The sequence below is a fragment of the Olea europaea genome, unplaced genomic scaffold (genome assembly GCF_002742605.1).
Source record: "Olea europaea var. sylvestris unplaced genomic scaffold, O_europaea_v1 scaffold2344, whole genome shotgun sequence".
Lineage (NCBI taxonomy): Eukaryota > Viridiplantae > Streptophyta > Magnoliopsida > Lamiales > Oleaceae > Olea > Olea europaea.
This window is the reverse complement of record NW_019241557.1, coordinates 71,374-94,514: the sequence shown is the minus strand read 5'-3', so window position 1 is coordinate 94,514 and position 23,141 is coordinate 71,374. Positions and strand designations below refer to the sequence as shown.

The following is a 23,141-nucleotide window of genomic DNA, read 5'->3' as shown; positions in this document are numbered from 1 at the left end:
ATTTTATGTCAATATAGAGGTATTCCATTCATATCGACTTTCTAAGTGATCAAAACTAGAGGTTGCGGATGATAGTGCCATGATTTAAAGGTTACGAATAGTATTTTCACGACAATTAGAGATTCATTTTCAATTTTTACAAAGGTTAAGGATATATTTGAACTTTGCACAAAGGACACGAACCTTCATTTCAAATTTCCCAATTTCATTGGATTATAACAATTTTTATTAAATTGTCATCATTTAAGATAGTCAAGCCAGTCCAACTGTCAAAATAACGAAACCTTTACAAATTAAAAGCAACCAGTCAAATGGGCCAAGCTGACTGGCTATCGAATCATGTAGTTGGTTAAGTAGACAAACTATTATCAAATTCAAACTTCCCCATTCCCCTTTCAATGTTCTAACATCAGCTTTGTCGTTTTGACCAGAAATTAATTTTCAAAAGTGCATATTTTCATGGGTTCCTATAGTATATTTTTAAATACACTATTCTTGATGTTATATTTTATTAATAATAAAATCAAAAGTAAAATACGGAGTTTCGACGGAGTTTAATTTGGCATCCAACTAAAAATGCGAGTAAACTTACATCCGTAAAAGACGGAGGATAGAATGTGAAAAAGTTCTACACTTCGTATATGCTAGCAAAGAGGGTAAATTGAAAGTATAGGATGATTTTAATTTTATTTCATCTCCATTATTACATTTTTCTGCAAATGCAATCTATCTCTGAATTATTAAAAATAAATATCAATGTAGAATATTTATTCCATGCTAAATTAACATCATCTTAACCATATGCTTATTAAGAAGTGTTATAAACCCCCCCCCCCCCAAAAAAACCCCTCTTCCCACCCCCTTTCCTTTTTTACATTTTATGGTGGTAACATATTTAGTTTGCCTGATGAACTCCATTAGAAAAGATTAAGAAGGAAAAAGATGTTAAAATCTTATTTTAAGTAGCGTACAATGTTGACTGCCAGACAATTCTCATTTATTGAGATTGAAATCAATTAAGAAGTCAATAGTAAGTTATATCGTATAGCGAACGTGTCATTATTGTAGCCAACGTGAGAAGGAAAGGAGTTTCAATTCCATAAGAGATTGGAAAATTTAGAGCCTCCATCCTCCTTTTGTCCTTCCCTTCTACCATTAACACACTTTTCTATTTGAGATGTCTTATTCACGAAGTGTTTCCTGCCTAACAAATATGATTGGAACTAAAAAAAAACAAAATAAGTAGATGAGATCTCAAATGAATTATTTATTTTAGTAACTTCTTGCTTTTACACACGCTTCAGATTTTTAAATATTTCTATTTTGTCCTTTGTGTACCAAAATCTTATTCTAGTCATTTTTTAAGAGTTGTCATCCCTGACTCAGTATGATGCAAATATCACGTAATATTTATCAACAAAATATATATGTCGAAATTTTGTTGGTTAATTGTCAAAAAGCTAATATGAAACCCTAAATTCTAATAAATACTGTATTATTTGGTAAATGACTGTACAATCTCTTTATAAATAGTCAAATTTTATTTAATTTCAAACACATATTCATTGGAACCTTATTATTATAACCTTGCTCACCACTCATTTCTATATATCTGTAAATCAAACCATTCATAAATTCTTCCTAAAATGGAGGCTACATATTGAAGTTCCACTTTATATACAATCAAATGTTCATGGGAAGGTGTTGCTATTTCTGTTTTGCTGAATGAAATAGTCCGATTGACTTGTTGAATTGAAATTAATAAGATACTATTTGGTGTAACTTGAAATATTGATTAAAAAAAGGTAAAAGTCAATAGAATTTATAACTTTCTAATGTTGTATATTGTTTGTTCAAAAGTCAATCAAACAAGTGTGGAACAAAAAACCAAAACTTGATACCCAAAAATGGCCTATGTGACCGCTTATATAGGCCAAATAGGCTTGCGGTCCCATGTCAATTTGCAAGGACATGGCCCTGCCACGAAATGATCTATGCAGCTGCATAGGTTTGTTCTATGGAGCTACATATAACAATTTTATAGTTGTTGGGGGCCTTTTGTTTGAATTTCAGATGACCTTTCATCTTGTTTTGGCACTACTTCATGTAGACTTGTTGAGGTCTATAACACTCAAGAGACATCAATATTGTGATCATAATTTAATTCCACAAAAGAGCAAAAGATTTCTCTCTATCGTATTCAATATTTTGCATTCTCGAGTTTTGAAAGATTACACCAAGTGTTTAAATGTTAAATCCTTGACAATACTTGATAATCCTGTAAACCATTTGCCAAAACTCTATAAGCACTAAATTTCAATCCAAGAGGGGACAAATATAGTTTGAGAACAACGATTACGTTTTCGAACCTTCTTCATCTTCATTTTCATCTTCTTGTTATTTCTACTTTGTTTTCTTCTCCATTCCTCTGTGTGCAAACATTATTTTCCAACATTTAACTACACATTTTATCAACTTCATAAAAAATATATGTGTGTGTGTGTGTATATATATATATATATATATATATATATATATATATATATATATATTAATTATTCTTGGTAATAATATTAATTAGTACAAGCTTGTCATAAAGTGTTTGTGTAGAGACCACGGCGTGGCTCGGTAGCAAGACCCCAGTTTACATGGTCATGCATGCCAACTAGTAAAACTTTTGAATGTTTTTTGAGGTCCGCAGCAATTTTTCCTCATTTTGCACTGTCTATTGACTGCTTTCTCTCTCAATCTACGTAGTATTTGTAATAGAATCAGAGCTATGATTTTTCACGAAATTCATTATAAGATCTAGAAACCGATGAAGTTTAAGCAAGATTAGTGGTACAACTTTTTTAGTCAAGTCAAAGAGAATTGCGTTGAAAAATATTGTAATCCAATTTTTATTTGGTCCACAGTTTGCAAAGACATGAATTAACGATATTTGATATTTTTCATCCCAAAAAAAAAAAAATGTTCGACGGAATGTTGTGAATAAGCTCGCCTTTTTCATTTCTAAGAATCCCAGAATTTATTAATGCTGAAAACAAAAAGGAAATACAAGTTTAGGATGTGAAATCTGACAACTAGAATTGAAAACTAAAGAGCAAAAGAAATAAGATGTATATGATCATTTGTCATACGTTGCATGTAATATTTTGTTGCACATAATCAATGTCCGCGGGCCATAATGCTAAGCATGTATCACAACTCGTGAGTTTTGCTTCTTATGTACAAAGTCTTTCTTTAAATTATAATATAATAAACCACCAAAAGACATGTACCCACATACACGCCCACGGTATCAAGATAAAGATTATTTAAAAATAAAACTAGCTGCTGCAAGTTCAACAACTTGTTGATAGTGAAATTTCATATGAAAACTTGGAACAATTAATTAATATAAATTAAACTATTGGCTTACTCGTCTTCTTTTATAACCTAATTTACATTTTATAATATTGATGTAAATTTCACTCTCAAGTGCATAGGTTAATCAGAGTGTACGCATGTTTGACTTTGTACAATTTCAAAGTGTTGACCAGAATTTTAATTTCATCTCAGGAGTCATAGTGTTTATATTGAAGGCCACAAGTCAAAGTCCAAACTCTAGAATTAATAGAATTGAATAGTTTGAATTAATGTGCTAATATTAATGTGTGTGAATTTGTATAAACTCTTATTTGATTATGTAGTTTGCAACATTTAAAATGAGACAGGTTTTGTTTTGAGCTCACCATTTGTTAGTCTAACAATATACCCTTTTGAAATTATTTTTGTTTTGAAAAGAGAAATTACAAGAATCATCATTTTTTTCACGAGGTCGAGGTAAAAAATAATTAAAAGAAATGCTTCGACAATTTCCTGGCAATTTTGCTGAAACATAACTACATAGGAAAATTCCAAACATTTGACCTATTTATTGTTGTGGGATATGGTTATAAAGTAAATAATTAATACAGTTCTTGAGGCTTGAACTACTCTTACTAAAAAGGTTGATCTTGTAAAATGAAACTTCAAATCTTAATATCATGTCAGAGTCCAACAAATTCAAATGAGTAAATGAAATTTAAAATTGGTCGTCTCGGATAAGCTATTATCTTACAGGGAACGATAATGAGTAAATCATACACTAGATATCGATAAAAATAAATAACTAAACATATAAGATATTGAACTACTCCTCTCAATAATATTAGTCTTTTAAAGATGTAAATTGAAGTTTGAATATTTATACTATGTTCAGATTAATGGAAAAATGAATCCTGACTTGTTTAACAAAAAGCAGCATATTAGTGGTAATTTCATTAGATGGCAAGAGAAAATCTTGAATTCGACAAGAATGAAGCGTACACTCTTCCATTTCCATATCATGCCTACTGACAAACTTTTTATTTCATTTCCTTAGAGTTTCGCCTTCTTTTCTTGGGTGTTTCCTTTTTCCTTTTCTTTCTTTTTATCTCTAGTTTTTTGTGATTTTTTCTATTTCCATCTCATTGGCTGCCTAAAACTAGCTAAGCCATCACAACCAAATGAGAATGAGAGGTTCATGCATATTTGCCACTCTCTCTTTCTCTTCCTTTCTATGTGGAAATGGAGAGACACTGGTATATTCCCACAATGAATTGTCGCTTTTAGTTAAAATGAATACGTATACTAGAATACAAGAATTTCTATGATGAATAATCAAAATTTTCATTTTTGTGTAGTAGTAAAAGAATAACTATGAGAAATTACAAGCGTAAGGTTCTCTTGTATATCTATTTTCATGGCTGACTAGAGTCAAATGAACGGATCAAATCATCTTATAAGGTTGTATTTGGCTCATAATATATAAAATTGTATAAAAAAATTCAACGTAAAATTGTAATGAATTCTTTTAGATATATATCATTTGCATTATGAATCATGGAGCATGGACATGATATTTCTTTAGATGAAAAATAAAATAATAATTACTAGTACCATCTATATAACTAAATTCCTTAGTAAGTTAAATTCGATGCATTAAATGCAACCTAAATGAGATATACAATATATATGTACAACTTAAATTAATATTTATTAAAATGTACGAATTAAAGAAAGTTTGAGTAATTTAATCATAATCTGAATTTGGACTCTAAATTTTGTTTTAAGAAGAACAATTGAAGTTGCACCGAAGTTTATGAACCACTATGTTCATTTGAACGAAATTTCCATTCTATAAGAATATAATTACTAGCTAATTCCCATTAATTAGTTTTATAAAACAAAAAATTGAAAATCAAGGAACGGTCATCGACAATTAGTGTTGAAGAAATGAATAAAACGCATTTTCTTATTCTTCTAGCATAGGCCTCATTTTGTCAATTCACGTGCTATTAACGGGGCCGACTTGCCATGCAATATATCTATAAATACTCTGGGTTTCCTACGTTCAAAATCCATCATCCATCATCTTATTATCAAGTAAACCTTGAGCACATAAAATTATGGCTGAATACTCCAAGAAGATTGGCATTATCGGTGGTGGCATTAGTGGTGTAGCAGCCGCCAAACAGCTCTCGAAACACGAGCCGGTCGTGTTCGAAGCCACCGACTCCCTTGGTGGAGTTTGGAGACATTGTTCTTATAGGTCTACAAAACTCCAAACCCCTCGTTGTGACTATGAATTCTCTGATTTTCCTTGGGAACAAAGAGACAATTCGAGTTTCCCGTATTCCGGGGAAATTCTCGATTACCTGTACTCTTATGCTGAGCATTTTGATGTGCTTAAATTTGTAAAATTTAACACAAAGGCGGTCGAAATCCGGTTCAAAGGTGACTGGGATTCGAAATCTGATGAATATGGAAGCCCCTTGCCTGGAAAACCGGTCTGGGAAGTTGGTGTGCAGACCAATAATTCCCAAACCATTCAGGTACTTGCATGGAAAAATTATTTGATTTATGTTTGAATGCATATGCATGCATTCACAAGCATTAATTATAAGTAAAAAGAAACTTATGATTAATTTTAGTTTTGTGCATTAATTTGATGACTTTTGCAGTGGTATGCATTTGAGTTTCTGGTGATCTGCACCGGAAAATATGGCGATATCCCGATGATACCCAAATTCCCACAGAACAAAGGCCCTCAAGTGTTTCAAGGAAAAGTTTTGCATACTCTTGATTATTGCAAGCTCAACGAAGAAGAATCTACAGAATTGCTCAAAGACAAGAAGGTCGTAATCTTCGGCTACAAAAAATCTGCCATTGATTTAGCAGTCGAATGTGCAGAGGCAAACCAAGGTAATTACAGTACACGAATACACACACACATACGCACAAACACACGCAAATACACAATACATACAAATACACACACACTAAAGTGTGTTAAAGGTAAGCTGCAACTATCGAAACAATAATTATTATATAAGGGCTTAGACTATTGAGATGGAACCTCAAAACTTATAATAGAGGTTGGGGGTGGGATTTAGGGTTATCGATACGGAAATTTAGTTGTGTAAAGAAGGGAGTTGACCGTAAAATTTAGTTGTGTAAAGACGATACCTAGTCGAATGGCTCTCACACGATTTTTTAAGAAAGTGTGGACAGATAGTTGGACTAAATGCTAAGTGGGAAGATTAGTTAATTAATTCTTCCTAGCAAACCCCAAACACATCTATACTATTATTTTATGGGTTGACACTGCATTTGTTTCTTTTCTGAGTAATTTCTTGCCTGATGGTCTGTCAACTTTCCATATTTAGTTAAAGCAATTCTTTAACGATTTATATGGGAAAAAAGCTGGGTCAATTAGGGTCAACTTATACTGCCGGTGGCTAATAATATTCAGCATATGACGATGTGGTCTTTGGCTATGTTAGACAAAATTAATTTCTTAAGCTTTGAGTAGTTATAAAAATTTTCGCAATATATATACTTGGCTTTGGTAAGTTTTTCTTTGGAGCCCGGCTGCTAATTAATTGTTGTGGTACATTTGTAGGTCCACAAGGCAAACCTTGCACGATGGTGGCGCGAACCTTACATTGGACTGTTCCTCATTACTCTATATGGGGTTTGCCATTTTACATGTTCTATTCAACGAGAGCATCCCAATTTCTACATGAAAGACCGAATCAAGGATTCCTTAGGTGCCTCCTTTGCCACTTGATGTCTCCTCTGGTAACTCTCTCTGGCTTTTTACTAAGATAAGAGAGGTCGAGCCGATTATTTCTTATTTATTATGGTTTTACTAACGACAGAGACGGGCGGCATCGAAGATGATCGAGTCCTATTTGACATGGAAACTTCCCTTGGAGAAGTATGGATTGAAACCTGAACACCCTTTTGAGGAAGACTACGCGTCTTGTCAAATGGCTATCTTGCCTGAGAATTTCTTTGCGGAGGCTGATAAGGGAAATATTCACTTCAAACGAGCTTCAAAATGGTGGTTTTGGGAAGGAGGAGTTGAATTCGACGATGGAACCAAATTGGATGCCGATGTGGTGGTTCTTGCCACTGGTTTTGATGGCAAGAAAAAACTCAAAACTATAATTCCGGAGCCCTTCCGCTGTCTGCTCGAATTCCCCTCTGGAATGATGCCCTTATATAGGTATCATATAACACAATCTCAAAACAGCCATTTCGTTTCCTCATCAAATTAACAACACTAATGCATTATAATCTTTCTCTATATCGACAGGGGTACAATCAATCCATTAATTCCTAACATGGCATTTGTGGGTTATGTCGAGAGCGTTTCAAATCTCCACACGGCAGAGATACGCTGCAAATGGCTATCTCGACTTGTAGACGATCAATTTAAGCTCCCGAGTGTGGAGAAAATGCTTGAAGAAACAACCAAAGAGATGGAAATTATGAAGAAAACAACAAGATTCTTCAAGAGAAGCTGCATTTCGACTTTTAGCATAAATCATAGCGACGAAATCTGTGAAGAAATGGGATGGACGTCATGGAGGAAGAACAACTGGCTTGCTGAAGCTTTTAGCCCTTACAACAGCCAAGATTACAAAGACAAAAAATGAAAGAATAATACTTGCTCGACTCTACACTGTCGCCCGTGCATGCTAACTTTATTTGTTGTCTGATATATTTATTTTACTACAAAATAAATGGAATAATGGGGGCAAATTTCATATATAATGTACTAGAAATTGAAATTTTGTTTTCACGAATAAATCGAGTGTACTTGTTAAGGAACTCTCTGTTCTTCCCATTCGAACAATACGCCTTAAATAGCACTAAAATACAACACACTACCCAGTTACAAATTGAGGTTCAATCCTCTTTACAGAAAACTAGTTACAAGAGAGAGAGATTCATAGCCAAGGGTATCAGAAAAGTAATCCAGAATAATAGTTAAGCACTTTGAAGAAACTTCAAGGTTTCATCGATATGCTTCTCAGGTTGGAACTGATTGTTGTAGATAAGTCGAACTACTCCATTCTTATCGAGAACATAAGTTTGCCTTCCAGGCAAAGCGCCAAATAGGTCTGATGGGACGCCCCACTCTTTTCTTACTTTGTTACTCTCATCACTCAGCAATGTAAATGGAAGCTTGTATTTCTGTTTAAAGGCCTACAACACATCACACATCAATGTGAGCACGTCAGTCAGTTATAACATGGTAGGAATGTGTGGAGCATAATTCTAAAACTATTCATTTAATACAAAATTGATAACTAAATCAAATAATTATTTGCAAAAAAATGCAATATTGGTCTTCTTTTTGAACTTGCCTGTGCTACTAAAGTCATGTACTCAATATCAAAAAGTGTCAAATATGCATCCTGTTACTATCAATCAGTAGTATGCAGGGGAATTGAAAAATCATATCTGGTATCTGTCAATTCAGAATGGAAAAATTAACCGCCATTTGTGACTTTTCATTGGCAATTTATGGTTCTAACTGATAAGTGCATTTTAGGCCATTAAATATGAATATTTGGGAGTACTTTTGATGAATAATGGCCTAATCTCTTGTATACATAGTTTGTTAAGTAGAACTTGATGATTGGACGTAAATTTGGAAGAAAGAAACGAAAACCGGCGAAAAGAAATGATTTCCAAATTTCAGGGATTTCAGTTGATTTGAACCAAAGAAGGATTATTGGAGACTACAGAGAATGAATTGGTTATAATTGGAAGAGGGCCAAGATTTCACAAAGAAATGAAATGAATTGAATTGAACAAAAGGAAGAAACCTGACGACCAACGTGCATAATTTCAGAACTTATCGCATGGGGTAAACCTCCTCTGATCGCAACCCTTTAATTTAACCAACCTGAGAGTAGAGTAAGGAAGTGGTGCTACCGCAAGGACTAGGCCCATGCGGTTCTGACTAAAGGGACTGTTTCTTTATTAGATTAAAACTCTTTATGTAAAGGACTTTTGAAGTGACTCTTGACCTAATTTCGGCCTCCTTAAGTGCAGAATGTGGGCGACCATTGAAAAAATCTCTCAAACCTCTCTTGTTTCATAAAATCCATACACATCTTACAATAAAAGAAGACCAGTCTGCCATAATTCAACGAAAAGAACAAATCTAGCACAGATTTGAAGGCAAGAAACATCACGAAATTAAAGAATCAAAGCTTAGGATTGAAGATCAAGAACGAGAAATTGATTCCATGTATTTCTTGTATCTACATATATTTCTCCCTGCATGCAGCTCACTCCATTCTAGAGGCCAAGCCCAGCATTCATTCACAAATCCTGTAGTGAAACCGTTTTCATTATTCTTGTAGTTGTATTATCATTAGAAATATGTTAGGCTAAATTTTTTTGTGTTGGATGAAGATAAACCTCATTATTTGATTATTTTCACTTCAAAGACCAAGTAGTTTAGTTAATTAGTGTTCTTTATTGATCTTGTATGTCTTGTTGAATTATTTAAATGCTCATGCACAATTTAAATAATTAGTTGCTTATCATATTTTCAGGAGATTCATGATAGGTTTAGAACTTTGCAATTTCAACATATGGGCAATATATATTAAGAATAACATAAATGAGATTTAATGCACTACTTTGCACATGAATTCGAAATAAGAATATGATTGGACTGTGCTTAGAATATGTTTAACTTACCCTGAGAGACATAGTTAAATTGGATTATCGATTTTCAAGACTACACAAATCAATCTAGATTACATAGATTGAAAATTGAAAACATGATAGTAATAGGTGGAATGGGAATTCCAACACATACATCTCATATTAAATTCAAAATATTTTTAGATAATTAGTAGGATAATTTAGATACAAACAAACAAATCTCTATTGTGTTACGGTTATATCTGAATTTGATAAACTGATTAATACTATTCACTTTCAGATTTATTCCTCACAGGACGATACTTTTATTCACTACATTATTAATTATTAATGATCTCATACGCTTGCGGACTTCGCCGACAACTTACCAATTAACTATTAATTTTAGTTGTGCGCTGTAAATATTGTGAACATAACCCAGACATATATGCTTTAAGACTAGATAAAGAATCATGATTCTATCCAACAAGGTGAAAATTTAGTACCTTGTGGGATACTGGATCATCCCCACTTATTCCAATAACCTCGGCTCCGGCTTTCTTGAATTTTTCATAAGAATCCCTGAATGCACATGCCTGTAAGAATGGTCAAAACATTTGGAACTTTCTGTCATTCATAAAGTTTGGCATAGTAATTGCTAGATTAAAGTATATAAATTATAAAGTGGCATGCTAGGTAAGAGTGTATAAATTATACAGTATGGCCCAGCATCCAAAGGGATATGCAGTGAGAATCTTGGAATTTGATACATATTACGAATTAGTGCAAGTAATCATCATTGAGTTAATACAAGAACCACATTCTTTTTCACTTGCTGCTAAGAACCAGTCTCATTTCATTTTCTTAACTTCGTAGTAGACATTTCTGAGTAAATTAAACTAATCTGATGCACAAAAACAAGTCAATGTCGGGAATGTTTATCCAATAGTTACAATCACATAATATCACAGAACCAAACCTCATTACACCCAAAAACGTACGTATTAGGAAAAACCTCACTTAGCATCCCAACCTCAAGATAATCTATGGCTCACACAAATTTGGGATGAAGAAAATACAAATGGGAGGCTCCTATTAGCAAGTACACGAAACCAGATACTTTTCATTTCTTCTAAATGTGGAATTCACGTCCATCATATTACAAGTAGGAAAGAGATCGTATTCATTAAAAACCAAATTCCTTTTGTAAAGGGCCAAAATCAATTTCTAGCTAAAGGTCTATCCTAATTTCATCAATTTCATTTTTGATGATACTTGTGATACTATGGAACAGCTATTAGGAAAAGAGAGAAATGTTCTAGCTGCTCATTCAGGTTTTTGTAATGTTTGCAGACATCTTCCTAACATTCGCCCAATATTTATTTTTTGGACCCAAAATGTATTCAAATATAAAGACGAATGTCTAATCACTTAATTTTTCAAGCAAACTTAGAAATATACTCTAGTTGTAGTTCTGGAGGTAACGTTGTTCCCCTCCCTATTGTACTTATTTATTACCTAATCTTCACTTGAGGAACATGCCAAACCTCCACCTAAGTTTGGGTAAGAACCAAAAAACTCCTCCTTAGATTTTGATTTGAAAAAGATTAAAAACCCACTAATTATGAAGGCTGCAGACACTTACAAATTTTGATTTTGATGCCTTCCGATAAATCACGATATATTTTGATGTAGTGCTCAATGGTAGTGTTTTATTCACATAATCAGAAGAGATTAAATTTTCAATGTACATTCTTAAGTGGACAAGGAAATTCTTAGAAATAACAAATTTACCTGTTTGGTACAACCAGGGGTTTCATCAGCAGGGTAGAAATAAACAACCACAGGCTTGCCTTTGAACTTAGAAAGGCTCACAGTTTTACCATCTTGATCTTTCAATGTAAATGCTGGTGCCAATGAACCTTCTGTAATCTTCAAAGTTGAAAACCAAGAATCCCATTGCATAAACAATGACTTTTATCAATTCTCAGAATATAAGATATGATCATTTTCTTCTAATCATTTCTCCTGAAAATTACTTAAATCCCATGTCAACTAATATATATAAGGGCGCTATTCCTATTAACAAGGTTGAAATTTAAGATGGAATTTGACTACATTAAGTTTAAATGAGCAATTTGGACTGTCTAAAGCTCCAAAGACCAATCAAATTTCAAGATTAGTTTGCTCAAACCAGCCCAGGAGTGTTGAGCTAAATCCCACGCCGATTGAATATCGAAACTATAACAAACATATAAGAATTGGGAAATTCTTATTAACAGAGGTTGACCAGTAGAACTCTATATTTTATTGTACTTACTTCTAATTCAAATTAAGCTTATACAATTCGGAATTAAATCTTTCTTGAACTAGAATTCGAAAATCCCAGTACAGAAATTAAAGAAAAGCTGCAATTAATTAAATAAATGTACCTTGGCAACAATTGAACCCTTCACATAAGAAGAAGATGGGATTGAAACAGGGGATGAATTAGAGAGCTTGAGGCCATGAAATTGCGATTGTGAAGATTTGGGAAGAAGAGAGTGGTTTTGAAAGAATGTAGCTTTTGGGATATGAGAATGGAGCAGAGAAGGAAGAGCTTGATTGGTAGGGAGAGAAAATGAAGCCATTTTAAATGCTTTTTCTAAATTTACTTATAATTGTTGCACAAAGATAGCTGTAGAATGGTGTTTTTAGGAAGAAGGATAAGGAAGATTGATGAGAATCAGGTGGTCTGGTCTAGTTGGGAAATTGAGATAGCTTTTGTTTGGTGCGTGGATGATTGCTGACCTTAACATCCGATTACGAGGTACGCATGGTTATAGAGATTGCTTTCAAGCATTTTTATTGAAAATGTAAATAAATAAAAAGTAATTTTACCATTTGTCGATGAATTATATATTTGATTAATCACTAGATTCATAAGTCCAACACACTTTATTTACTGAATTTTAAAATGATTTCGAGTTGTATAAACTTTAACACATTGCACTACATCACTCGTCCCTATATTTCATAAGTCATTGAACTTTAAAATACTTCATAGTTTCCATTAAACTTTAACTAGTTGTATTTCATCACTCACTCACCATATTTTACTAATCATTGAACTTATAGTTTCGTCATACTTTACTCACATAACATTAAAATGCTTCCTAGTGAAAATCTAAAATAAATAAAAAATAATCTTACTATTTGCTAACAAATTAGAATTGATTAGTCACTAAACTTATACTTCCATTACGTTTTATTCACTAAACTTTAAATATTTTCGGGTGGTCTGAACTTTAACACTTTGAATTACATCGCTCACCACCATGTTTCAAAAGTCATTAAGCTTTAAAATACTTTCAAGTAGATATTAAACTTAACACGTAGCACTTCATCACTCGCTCACCATATTTCACTAGTTATTAAATTTATAATTCTATCACGCTTTACTCACAGAACATTAAAATGCTTCCTAGTAATCACTGAACTTCATAATGTTTTCAACTAAAGTTAATTTTCTATTAGATTCGACATATATAAAGAAAATAAAATGAAATAAATATTGTTTTATGACATTTCTTCAATGAATTTGAATATTTTGTAAAACATAATAATTTTATACTTATATATTACGAGATAATATATATTTTAAACTTAGTGAATTTACTATATTTCTTGTTACAAAAATAAAATAATAAATTTATAGACCAATAATAGGAATCATTGTAAAAAAAATTAACAGTTTCATCCTTCGTCCTTCAGGATGTAATTTGTGTCACATGGACAGTAAAAAAGGAAATAATAGTCCTTCCAAATTTTGATCAACGAAAAAAAACAATAATGAAAATTGAAAATTGTTTTATGGGTTTTAAAATTATTTTGCTTCACTAAAAGGGAAAGACTGGGGATGTTTACTCTCCATCGACCTCCTAATTAGGAAAAACAAAACGAGTCTTATCTTCATCCTAAAAATGTAACAAGTGGTGAAACAATTTGTCTAGTAGAAAGTTGATGAAAAATTAGCAAAGCACAAAATGTGTTACTTTATAATAATTGTCTCGAAAATGGAATAATAAAATATTTTTTTGTCACATGATAGGAGTACTTTGCCACATATTCTAGAGCTGTAAAAAAGTGCAAAGTAAATACAACTCAGAGTTCTTGATTCATAACAGCCTCTCCAATCACCAATTCGAAGGCAAGAGGTGTCTAAGAATATGAAAGGTCTAAAAAGTGCCTTTGACCTAATTTTTACTATAAATACTACATTTAACATGAAGGGAAAATGTATGTCTTATGGTTTACTTGATTCCACGTCAGTCATGAAAGGCCCATCACATCCCCACGTCTTTGAATATTGGGCCAGAAAATGCCTAGTCCACCAAGGCTTCTAATAAAAGGTAAAAGGGAGATGCCAAGCTCACGTTTTTCATTATCAGCAAATCTCTTTTTATACAGGAAATGACCTCCTAACAATCCTTTGATAGAAGATATAAACTGATACAAATTGATATTAGAAAATAATGCATAACAAGAATATCAAAGAGAGAAATATGGCAATCTGATTTTGTCCAATATGGCAATCTAAACTTGTCTAAATACCTATCTGATTTTGTTCAAACTTGGTAAGTTCTGTTTTTGTCCTATACGCCCCTCAAGTAGGAGCATGGAGATTACGAATGCCCAACTTGCCAACAAAGAAATGAAACTGATTACTACCCAATGCTTTGGTGAAGATGCCAGCCAACTAGAAATCATAAAGAACATGTGACGTAGTGATCGAGTCGATTTAATGCAATCACGAATGAAGTGACAATCGATCTCGATATGTTTCGTGTGCTCATGATAAATAGGATTAGCAGTAATATGTATGGTAGCACGATTGTCACAATGGAGTTGAGCCAGTAAAGGATGAGGAATCATCAAATCATTAAGCAAGGTGCGAAGCCAAATGAGTTCACAAGCAGTAGTAGCCATAGAGCGATATTCAACCTCAACATAAGAACGAGATAATGTAGTTTGCTTCTCAGTTTTCCAAGAGATGGGAGAACTGCCAAGGAAGACACGTAAGGGGACACCCAATCAAGTCTGAATCACAATAGGCATAAAGATGAAGGTCGAACTTGGAGGGAAGAAAAAAACCTTGGCCAGGAGTAGATTTTAGGTAACGCAAGACTCGAAGGGCTGCCATCCAATGTCCATGTCTAGGTTTAAGTCATGAACTGAGAAAGAACATGGACTGAATAGCAAATCTCCGATCTGGTGATAGTCAGGTAAATGAGTCTTCCAACTAGCCGACGATAAGTACTTGGATCATCAAGGGGAGTGCTAGCATCTAAAGCTAATTTGTGATTTTGGTCCATAGGAAATTATGCAGGTTTGGCACCTCCTACAGGATATCCAAGCAATATTTACGTTGAGAAAAGACTATGCCATCAGGAGATCGAGCAACCTCTAATCCAAGGAAATATTTAAGAGGACCCAAATCTTTAATATGAAACCAGGTGTCCAAATATTCTTTAAGGGCAGTAGTGTGTGTATTGTTGTTGCTAGCAATAATGACATCATTCACATATACAAGCAAAGCAGTAAAAATGTTGCCCTTGCGATGCAAAAAGAAAGAAGTGTCTACCTTGGATTAGGTAAAACCTAAGTGAAGGATAGTACTGGAAAATTTGGCATACCATTGGCGAGATGTCAGCTTCAAACCATAAAGGCATTTACGGAGGTGACACATACAGTTGTCGACAGAGGATAAGTACCCAAGAAGCAACATCATGTAAACGTCCTCATCAAGGTCGCCATGCAAAAATGCATTATGAACATCAAGTTGGTGTAATGCCCATGACTTGACAACTGCCATAGCTAATAAAGTTCTTACTGTGGTAAGTTCGGCAACGGATGCAAAAGCTTCATTATAATCAAGCCCTTCAACTTGTGTATATTCCTTGGCAAAGCGAGCCCTGTACAGCTCAACCATCCCATCAGAATGATATTTAATGTTGTAAACCCATCGCGATCCAATGGCCTTACCATGAGGCAAACGCTCTAAAGTCCATGTATGGTTTTGCTTAAGTGCTTCTAATTCCTTTTTCATTGCTTCCTGCCAATGAAGATCTTTAATGGCCTATTTATATGTTTTCAGCTCATCATTTTGAGTGATGACCACAAGGAAACTAGTATGTGGTGAAGAGAATTTTGAATATGAGAGAAAATTAATCAATGGGTAAGATGTACTGAGGAAGCATTGTTGGAAGTGGTGGAAGAAGGATTATTATTTCGCGGTAAGTCAACATGAAAGCCATGAAAGCGAGCTGGTAATCTTCTTTCACGTAGGGGAAGTTGTGCTGGGAAGATGAGATGTTGAACAGGACTTGGAGTGTTAGTCAACATGTCTATGGAATGATCAGAATTCGTGATATCTTGGTTGCGAATGATGGTGGAATTTGTAGGGAATGACCCGGGTTCATGATCAAGGATAGGCAACGGAGGTGAGGTTGTTGATGGACTGTGATCTAGAGAAAGGGATGAAGTTTTGTCTTGAAAGGGAAAAGTATGTTCATAAAATGTCAAATCCTAGAAGTAAAAATTGTATGTGTGGTTAAGTTATATACCGTGTACTCTTTTTGGCCATGAATGTAGCCGACAAATATGCAAGATGTGGTACATTCTTGGAATTTGTCTCTAGGACAAGGAATGACAGAACTATAGCAAAGACACCCAAATACACGAAGATGGGAATAATTTGGCTTTCGAGAAAATAAAAACTCATAAAGACTCTTACCAGACAACAAAGGTGTGGGAGTGTAATTTATTAAATTTACTACTGTTAAAATGCATTCTCCCCAGAATTTGATGGGTAAATTAGGCTGAAATCCCAAAGCTCTAGCCACTTCAAGTATGTGCCTATGCTTACATGCTACTACTCCATTTTGTTGGGGCATAGAGACACAAGAAAATTGGGTCAAAATCCCATTTTGTTGACAGAAGAGTTGAAAATTATGGTTCGTGAATTCGGTTCCATCATCACTACGAATATGTTTCACAGTCTTACCAAACTGTCTAGTTATCATATTAATAAAGGAAATCAACCTGATATAGACTTTGGATTTGGTTTTGATTAAATACACCCAAATGGCTCTAGCATAATCACCCACAATGCTTAAAAAATAATTAGCGCCAGATAAAGAAGTGGTATGATACGGTCCCCAAACACCATAATGAATTAACTAAAAAGATTCGTGTGTTTTAATTGAACTAACAGCAAAAGGTTTTCGAGCTTGTTTTGCTCGATGACAAGAGTCACAACATGTATTAAATGACTTAATAGTAGACAGACCTAAATCACTAAGAAGAGATAGTTTATTAACAGATTAATGTCCAAGGTGCTAATGCCACGGAATAAGTTTAAGATCAAGAGTACTGGTGCTGGTTGTAGCCATAGGAATTTTGATTGCTCGAAAATAATAGAGTCCATCTCATAATTCATCCATTCCAATCAGCTTCCTCGTGGCTAAGTCCTGTAGGGCACAAAATGAAGGAAAAAAATGAACAACAAAGTTTAAAGTTTTTGTTAGTTTGCTGATAGATATAAGATTGCAAGTAAAGGAAAGTATATAAAGAACGTTATTCAAGGTAACAAGAGGACTAAGAGAAACGTCTCCATAAGACTTAGCTGGAATGAAAGATCCATCTAGAATTTTAATTGGTGAAAAATGAGGCACGATTTTGGGTGAAGTAAAGACAGTTTCGTGCATGTCATATGGTCAGAAGCACCTGAATCTGGGATCCATTCAATTACGATATTGGACTAAAAAGATGCCTTACCCGCAAAATTTACCGTAGAATCACAAATCTTTTCAATATTGAGCATAGATATAAGTTGAGCATATTGCTCATTTGTCAACCCATTGATTGGTATTGTATTGTTGCCCTTAGAAATCTCCATGTGTTATGAGTTATTAGCTAGTTTGGGTTTGGACAACTTCTTTCCTTTATCCCACCACTTCGGATAACCATTTAACTCAAAGCAATTATCTTGGGTGTGTTTGATCTTTTGCAATATTCGCAAAATTGCTTAGAAGAAACACGCTTGCTTGTGGGCTTATGGTTGCCTCTGATTCTGCTGATGCCACCAGTAAGGAATGTTGCTGCCTTGACAGAAGGCGATCTTGATGCTGTCACTGGTTGTTGGCGCTCATCTTGTACTACAAGGGCATAAGCACGAGATAACGAAGGCAATGGATCTGTGTTCAAGATCTGAGAGCGCACTACTTTATATTTTTCATTCAAACCCATCAAAAATTGATGCACCTTTTTTTTTTTTTCCTTTTTTATAGAGAGTGCCTTTCCAGACTCACAAGTGCATAATGGAATCTGGGAATAAGTGCTAGTTCATCCCAAATGCCCTTTAATTTGGTGTACTATGAGAAAACAATCTTGCCATGTTGCAAGGTATTCATCATCTCAATTTTCAATTGATGAATGCGAGAAGCGTTGCCTTGTGAAAATCGTTCTTCAAGGTCATTCCACATCTCATATGCCGTCATGAAATATGCTACACTATCATGGAAAAGTAGGATGAAGAGAATTAAAAATCCAAGAGATTACCATTGAATTGCATTTGATCCATGCCAATTCTTCTAGTGAACCAGTTAATAGACGCTAGACAGTTCCATCCACAAAGCCAAATTTACTTTTGGCCTGAAGTGCATTCCTCATTGCACGATGCCATGTGAGATAATTATCTACTTTGAGAAGACAAATTACCAATGTTGTGCCTAAGTTGTCTGAGGCATGAAGAACATAGGGTGATGAGGCATCATAATTGGATTGGATGCTATTCGATTGGTTATTATTTGTGTTGTTGTTTGAAGCATTGGAAGTCACGGGGATGGGGCTCTCTTCGACCATGAAGAAAAGAAAAAAAGAAGGTGTTGACCCCGAAAAGTGTTGTCAACAGATGCCGGACCCACCCGCGCACACGTAAGCGAAAGTCTTCCACGCTAAGACACGTGGACGGTCTGGAACGATCCTCTGTATGGGTGTGGGAGTAGCTCAACGACGCGGGACGAGAACGTTCGGAATCCAACGGGATGTTCGTAATCCGATTGTACAATAATTACCAATCGGTGTTCATGAATGTGAATGTAAATATCTATAGACTTATGTTGTGTTGTAAGACAATATTAAAAAGATAGTAAAGTGTGGTTTTTTATATTGATTCTTGCATTAACCCTTTGATGTTATACAGAGGAAGTATTTATAGTGTTACATGTGAAATGGCAGCCCTTAGATGAGGTGGCACGTGGCCTCATCTCCCTAACTCAAACATCCAATCCTAGGCATCATCATTGACTTGCTAGCTTGCTACGCATTTATTGCTTGTGCAGAACCCTATGCTAGTGATAAGACTTGACATGTATACTTATGACAAACGTTCCATTAATCATTCTAACAAGATCTTTACGTAGAAGATCTCTTGGGAGAAGTGATCATAGGAGATGAACCTTCATAGTTCGGGGGCCTCTGCTTCAGCTTCGGATTCGGGGCTTCTGCCACTCACGTAGTACTTCCGCTTTAGGGCTTCGATTATCTTCACAGGCCTCGACATATTGGCCTCGACTTGAAGGGCCTCGGATAAACAAACCACCTCGACTGGAGCACCATGTGGTTCAGATTCAGTGGGCCATAGGCCCACGTAGGTTGGTCAAGTATGACAACACGTAACAAAATCTGTTGACCCCGAAAAGTGTTGCCAACAGATGCCGAAACCACCTGCGCACACGTAAGCGAAGGTCCTACATGCTAAGACACATGGATGGTCTGGAACGATCCTCTGTAAGGGCGTGGGAGTAGCTCAACGACGCGGGACGAGAACGTTCGGAATCCAACGGGATGTTCGTAATCCGATTGTACAATAATTACCAATCGGTGTTCATGAATGTGAATGTAAATATCTATAGACTTATGTTGTGTTGTAAGACAATATTAAAAAGATAGTAAAGTGTGGTTTTTTATATTGATTCTTGCATTAACCCTTTGATGTTATACAGAGGAAGTATTTATAGTGTTACATGTGAAATGGCAGCCCTTAGATGAGGTGGCACGTGGCCTCATCTCCCTAACTCAAACATCCAATCCTAGGCATCATCATTGACTTGCTAGCTTGCTACGCATTTATTGCTTGTGCAGAACCCTATGCTAGTGATAAGACTTGACATGTATACTTATGACAAACGTTCCATTAATCATTCTAACAAGATCTTTACGTAGAAGATCTCTTGGGAGAAGTGATCATAGGAGATGAACCTTCATAGTTCGGGGGCCTCTGCTTCAGCTTCGGATTCGAGGCTTCTGCCACTTATGTAGTACTTCCGCTTTAGGGCTTCGGTTATCTTCACAGGCCTCGGCATATTGGCCTCGGCTTAACGGGCCTCGGATAAACAAACCACCTCGATTGGAGCGCCATGTGGTTCAGATTCAGTGGGCCATAGGCCTACGTAGGTTGGTCAAGTATGACAACACGTAACAATAGTCCCCCAAGTCCAAGTATAGTCATTTATGTAATGCGCGGACTTCAATGAAGTAAAACCAGTGGATTGGGTAAAAATTGAAAGAATTTACCCATTGAATCTAAACCACATGGCGCTCCAGCCGAGGTGGTTTGTTTATCCGAGGCCCTTCAAGCCGAGGCCAATATGTTGAGGCCTATGAAGATAACCAAAGCCCTAAAGTAGAAGTACTACGTGAGTGACAGAAGGCCCGAATCCGAAGCTGAAGCAGAGGCCCCCGAATTATGAAGGTTTATCTCCTATGATCACTTCTCCCAAGAGATCTTCTATGTAAAGATCTTGTTAGGATGATTGATGGAACGTTTGTCATAAGTATACATGTCAAGTATTATCACTAGCATGAGATTCTGCACAAGCAATAAATGCTCAGCAAGCTAGCAAGTCAAGGATGATGCCTAGGATTGGATGTTTGAATTAAGGAAATGAGGCCACGTGCCACCTCATCTAATGGCTGTCATTTCATATGTAACACTATAAATACTTCCTCTGTATAAAATCAAAGGGCTAATGCAAGAATCAATACAAAAACCCCACTTTACTATCTCTTTAATATTGTCTTACAACACAACACAAGTCAATAGATATTTACATTCATATTCATGAACACCGATTGGTAATTATTGTACAATCGGATTACGAACATCCCGTCGGATTCCGAATGTTCTCGTCCCGCGTCGTTGAGCTACTCCCACGCCCCTACAGAGGATTGTTCCAGACCGTCCACGTGTCTTAGCGTGTAGGACCTTGCGTGCGCGGGTAGGTCCGGCATCTGTTGGCAACACTTTTCGAGGTCAACAGAAGGAATAATGCCCTAGGATTCCAATTGCTGTGATACCATGATAAAAGGTAAAAAAAGGGAGATGCCGAGCTCATGCTTTTCATTACCAGGGAATTTGTTTTTATACAGGAAAGGACCTCCTAACAACCCTTAAATAGAAGATATAAACTAATACAAATTGATACAAGAAAATAATGCATAACAAAATTATCAAAGAGAGAAATATGGTAAGTTTTGTTTTCGTCCAATAGCTTCCCTAAGCAACAAAGTGTTCAAAATCCTAATGTAATAAGAGCCTCAACTAATAACTTAGACTAAAAGGTCTCACATAGCTTCAAAACAAATGATATCGCAATCTGGATTCTGACCAATCAACTTGAAAATTAGTGCACTAAACCCATGCATGATGCAAATATGTATTAAAAAACGGCCAGAAATGCACAAATATCAACAAGCTTTAAAATAGGACTTTATCATGACTATGGATTGACATAAAAATGACAAAATGTCCCTAGGTCACCTCAAATTTGGGCATTGTACAATTGAAAAAGTTTCAGAAAATCATCCAATAGTTTTCCAACTCAAACCTTTGCTTTTAAAAATTTGTAAAAGAAAGACTAACTCTCTAAAAATCGCTTAGGATTGAAAGAATATTTGAGGTCAAACGTCCCAGTGATTAAAAAAATATATTGGATGTATTACATTTCAATTGAAAAAACGCTGGAATCTTAAATCATTTTTTCTTTAGAATCTTACTTCACCAAAACCGCATCTAAAATGCCAAAAAAAAAAAAGGGGGAACCATGTCAATTTTTTTCCCCAAAAACCCCCAAAAAAAAAAAAAAAAAAAAAAAAAAAAAAAAAAAAAAAAATACGGAACCATGTCAAAATTTTAGCAAAAAAATCACTGTTGGCTTTAAAACAAAAACTTTTTGTTTAGATCGAAAGATGTCCTTCGATTTCTCCTCCTCCGAGAGTTTCTCTTCATTGGAACAATAGAACTTCTACTTCTGCTTCTCTTCGATTTTTAACCGTTGTTTCATCTTCTTTCACTTATTTTCTTAGCATTCATTTTTCTTAACACTTTTTCTTGCAAGATTTTGGTAAACGTTCCCACGATTAGTGTCGAAATATCTACCTAAAAAATGGATGATATTTTTCAAATCCAACAGTTTAATTTTCATTCTAAATTTCAGCAAACTTTTTTGACGATTTTTGGTGTTGTGTGAAGCCAATTTTTGTATGAGAGAAATGGATGGCAGATTTCGACGTTCATTTAGTTGGATGTGTTTATCGATCATAGATATTCTTTCAATTTTCGAGATATTTGTTGAGTGATGGTTTTTCAATTTTATTAAGAGTTCGAGTCATTTTCTTCATTGTGCAATGGTTTATACATAAACAATTTTAGGGGCATTTTAGTCATTTTATAAGTTGACATTCTCCATCGTTACAATGAAAGTCATAATTAAGTCTTATTCTCAAAGCCTGTTGATGTTTGTACTTCTTATGAGACTTGTCCATTAATAGTGTGTGTGCACGCAAGAACATAATACACTAATGTTGATGATATATCAAAATTCGCATTGAGATTATTGCCTGTATTGTTGGCCTTTTAATCATATTTTCAGCTAAGTGCTAGTTCTTGACTCCCCTTCTCGGATGAGCTTTGACGATCGAGGCTTCGTTCAATTCAAGTAAGCCTCACGACCAAGGCGTAAATGTTTAGCATGGGACTTGTGGGCATGTGACAAGTTCCTTTTTTTTTTTTTTTTTTT

General features: G+C 35.0%; 2 protein-coding genes across 2 annotated transcripts; one reads left to right on the top strand and one right to left on the bottom strand.

Moving 5' to 3' along the window:
• The first annotated feature begins 5,443 nt into the window (after window positions 1-5,443).
• Window positions 5,444-8,187, top strand: LOC111381630 (probable flavin-containing monooxygenase 1). The gene is made up of 5 exons (XM_023005427.1): window positions 5,444-5,897; window positions 6,027-6,267; window positions 6,968-7,146; window positions 7,227-7,576; window positions 7,667-8,187. The coding sequence occupies exons 1-5, from the start codon at window positions 5,472-5,474 to the stop codon at window positions 8,007-8,009; spliced, it is 1,539 nt and encodes a 512-aa protein (XP_022861195.1). The 5' UTR covers window positions 5,444-5,471; the 3' UTR covers window positions 8,010-8,187.
• Window positions 8,098-12,805, bottom strand: LOC111381631 (peroxiredoxin Q, chloroplastic). The gene is made up of 4 exons (XM_023005429.1): window positions 12,453-12,805; window positions 11,815-11,952; window positions 10,527-10,616; window positions 8,098-8,562 (listed from the first exon to the last, which is right to left on the bottom strand). The coding sequence occupies exons 1-4, from the start codon at window positions 12,648-12,650 to the stop codon at window positions 8,344-8,346; spliced, it is 645 nt and encodes a 214-aa protein (XP_022861197.1). The 5' UTR covers window positions 12,651-12,805; the 3' UTR covers window positions 8,098-8,343.
• Between the last annotated feature and the right edge of the window lie 10,336 nt (window positions 12,806-23,141).

What these genes read in the sequence shown, in the direction of transcription:
- LOC111381630 (XM_023005427.1), top strand. Translation starts at nt 5,472, where the DNA reads ATGGCTGAATACTCCAAGAAGATTGGCATTATCGGTGGTGGCATTAGT. An exon ending in ATAATTCCCAAACCATTCAG is followed by an intron (nt 5,898 to 6,026) that starts GTACTTGCATGG and finishes TGACTTTTGCAG; the next exon opens with TGGTATGCATTTGAGTTTCT. An exon ending in ATGTGCAGAGGCAAACCAAG is followed by an intron (nt 6,268 to 6,967) that starts GTAATTACAGTA and finishes GTACATTTGTAG; the next exon opens with GTCCACAAGGCAAACCTTGC.
- LOC111381631 (XM_023005429.1), bottom strand. Translation starts at nt 12,650, where the DNA reads ATGGCTTCATTTTCTCTCCCTACCAATCAAGCTCTTCCTTCTCTGCTC. An exon ending in CCCCTGGTTGTACCAAACAG is followed by an intron (nt 10,617 to 11,814) that starts GTAAATTTGTTA and finishes CCATTCTTACAG; the next exon opens with GCATGTGCATTCAGGGATTC. An exon ending in ATGATCCAGTATCCCACAAG is followed by an intron (nt 8,563 to 10,526) that starts GTACTAAATTTT and finishes GATGTGTTGTAG; the next exon opens with GCCTTTAAACAGAAATACAA.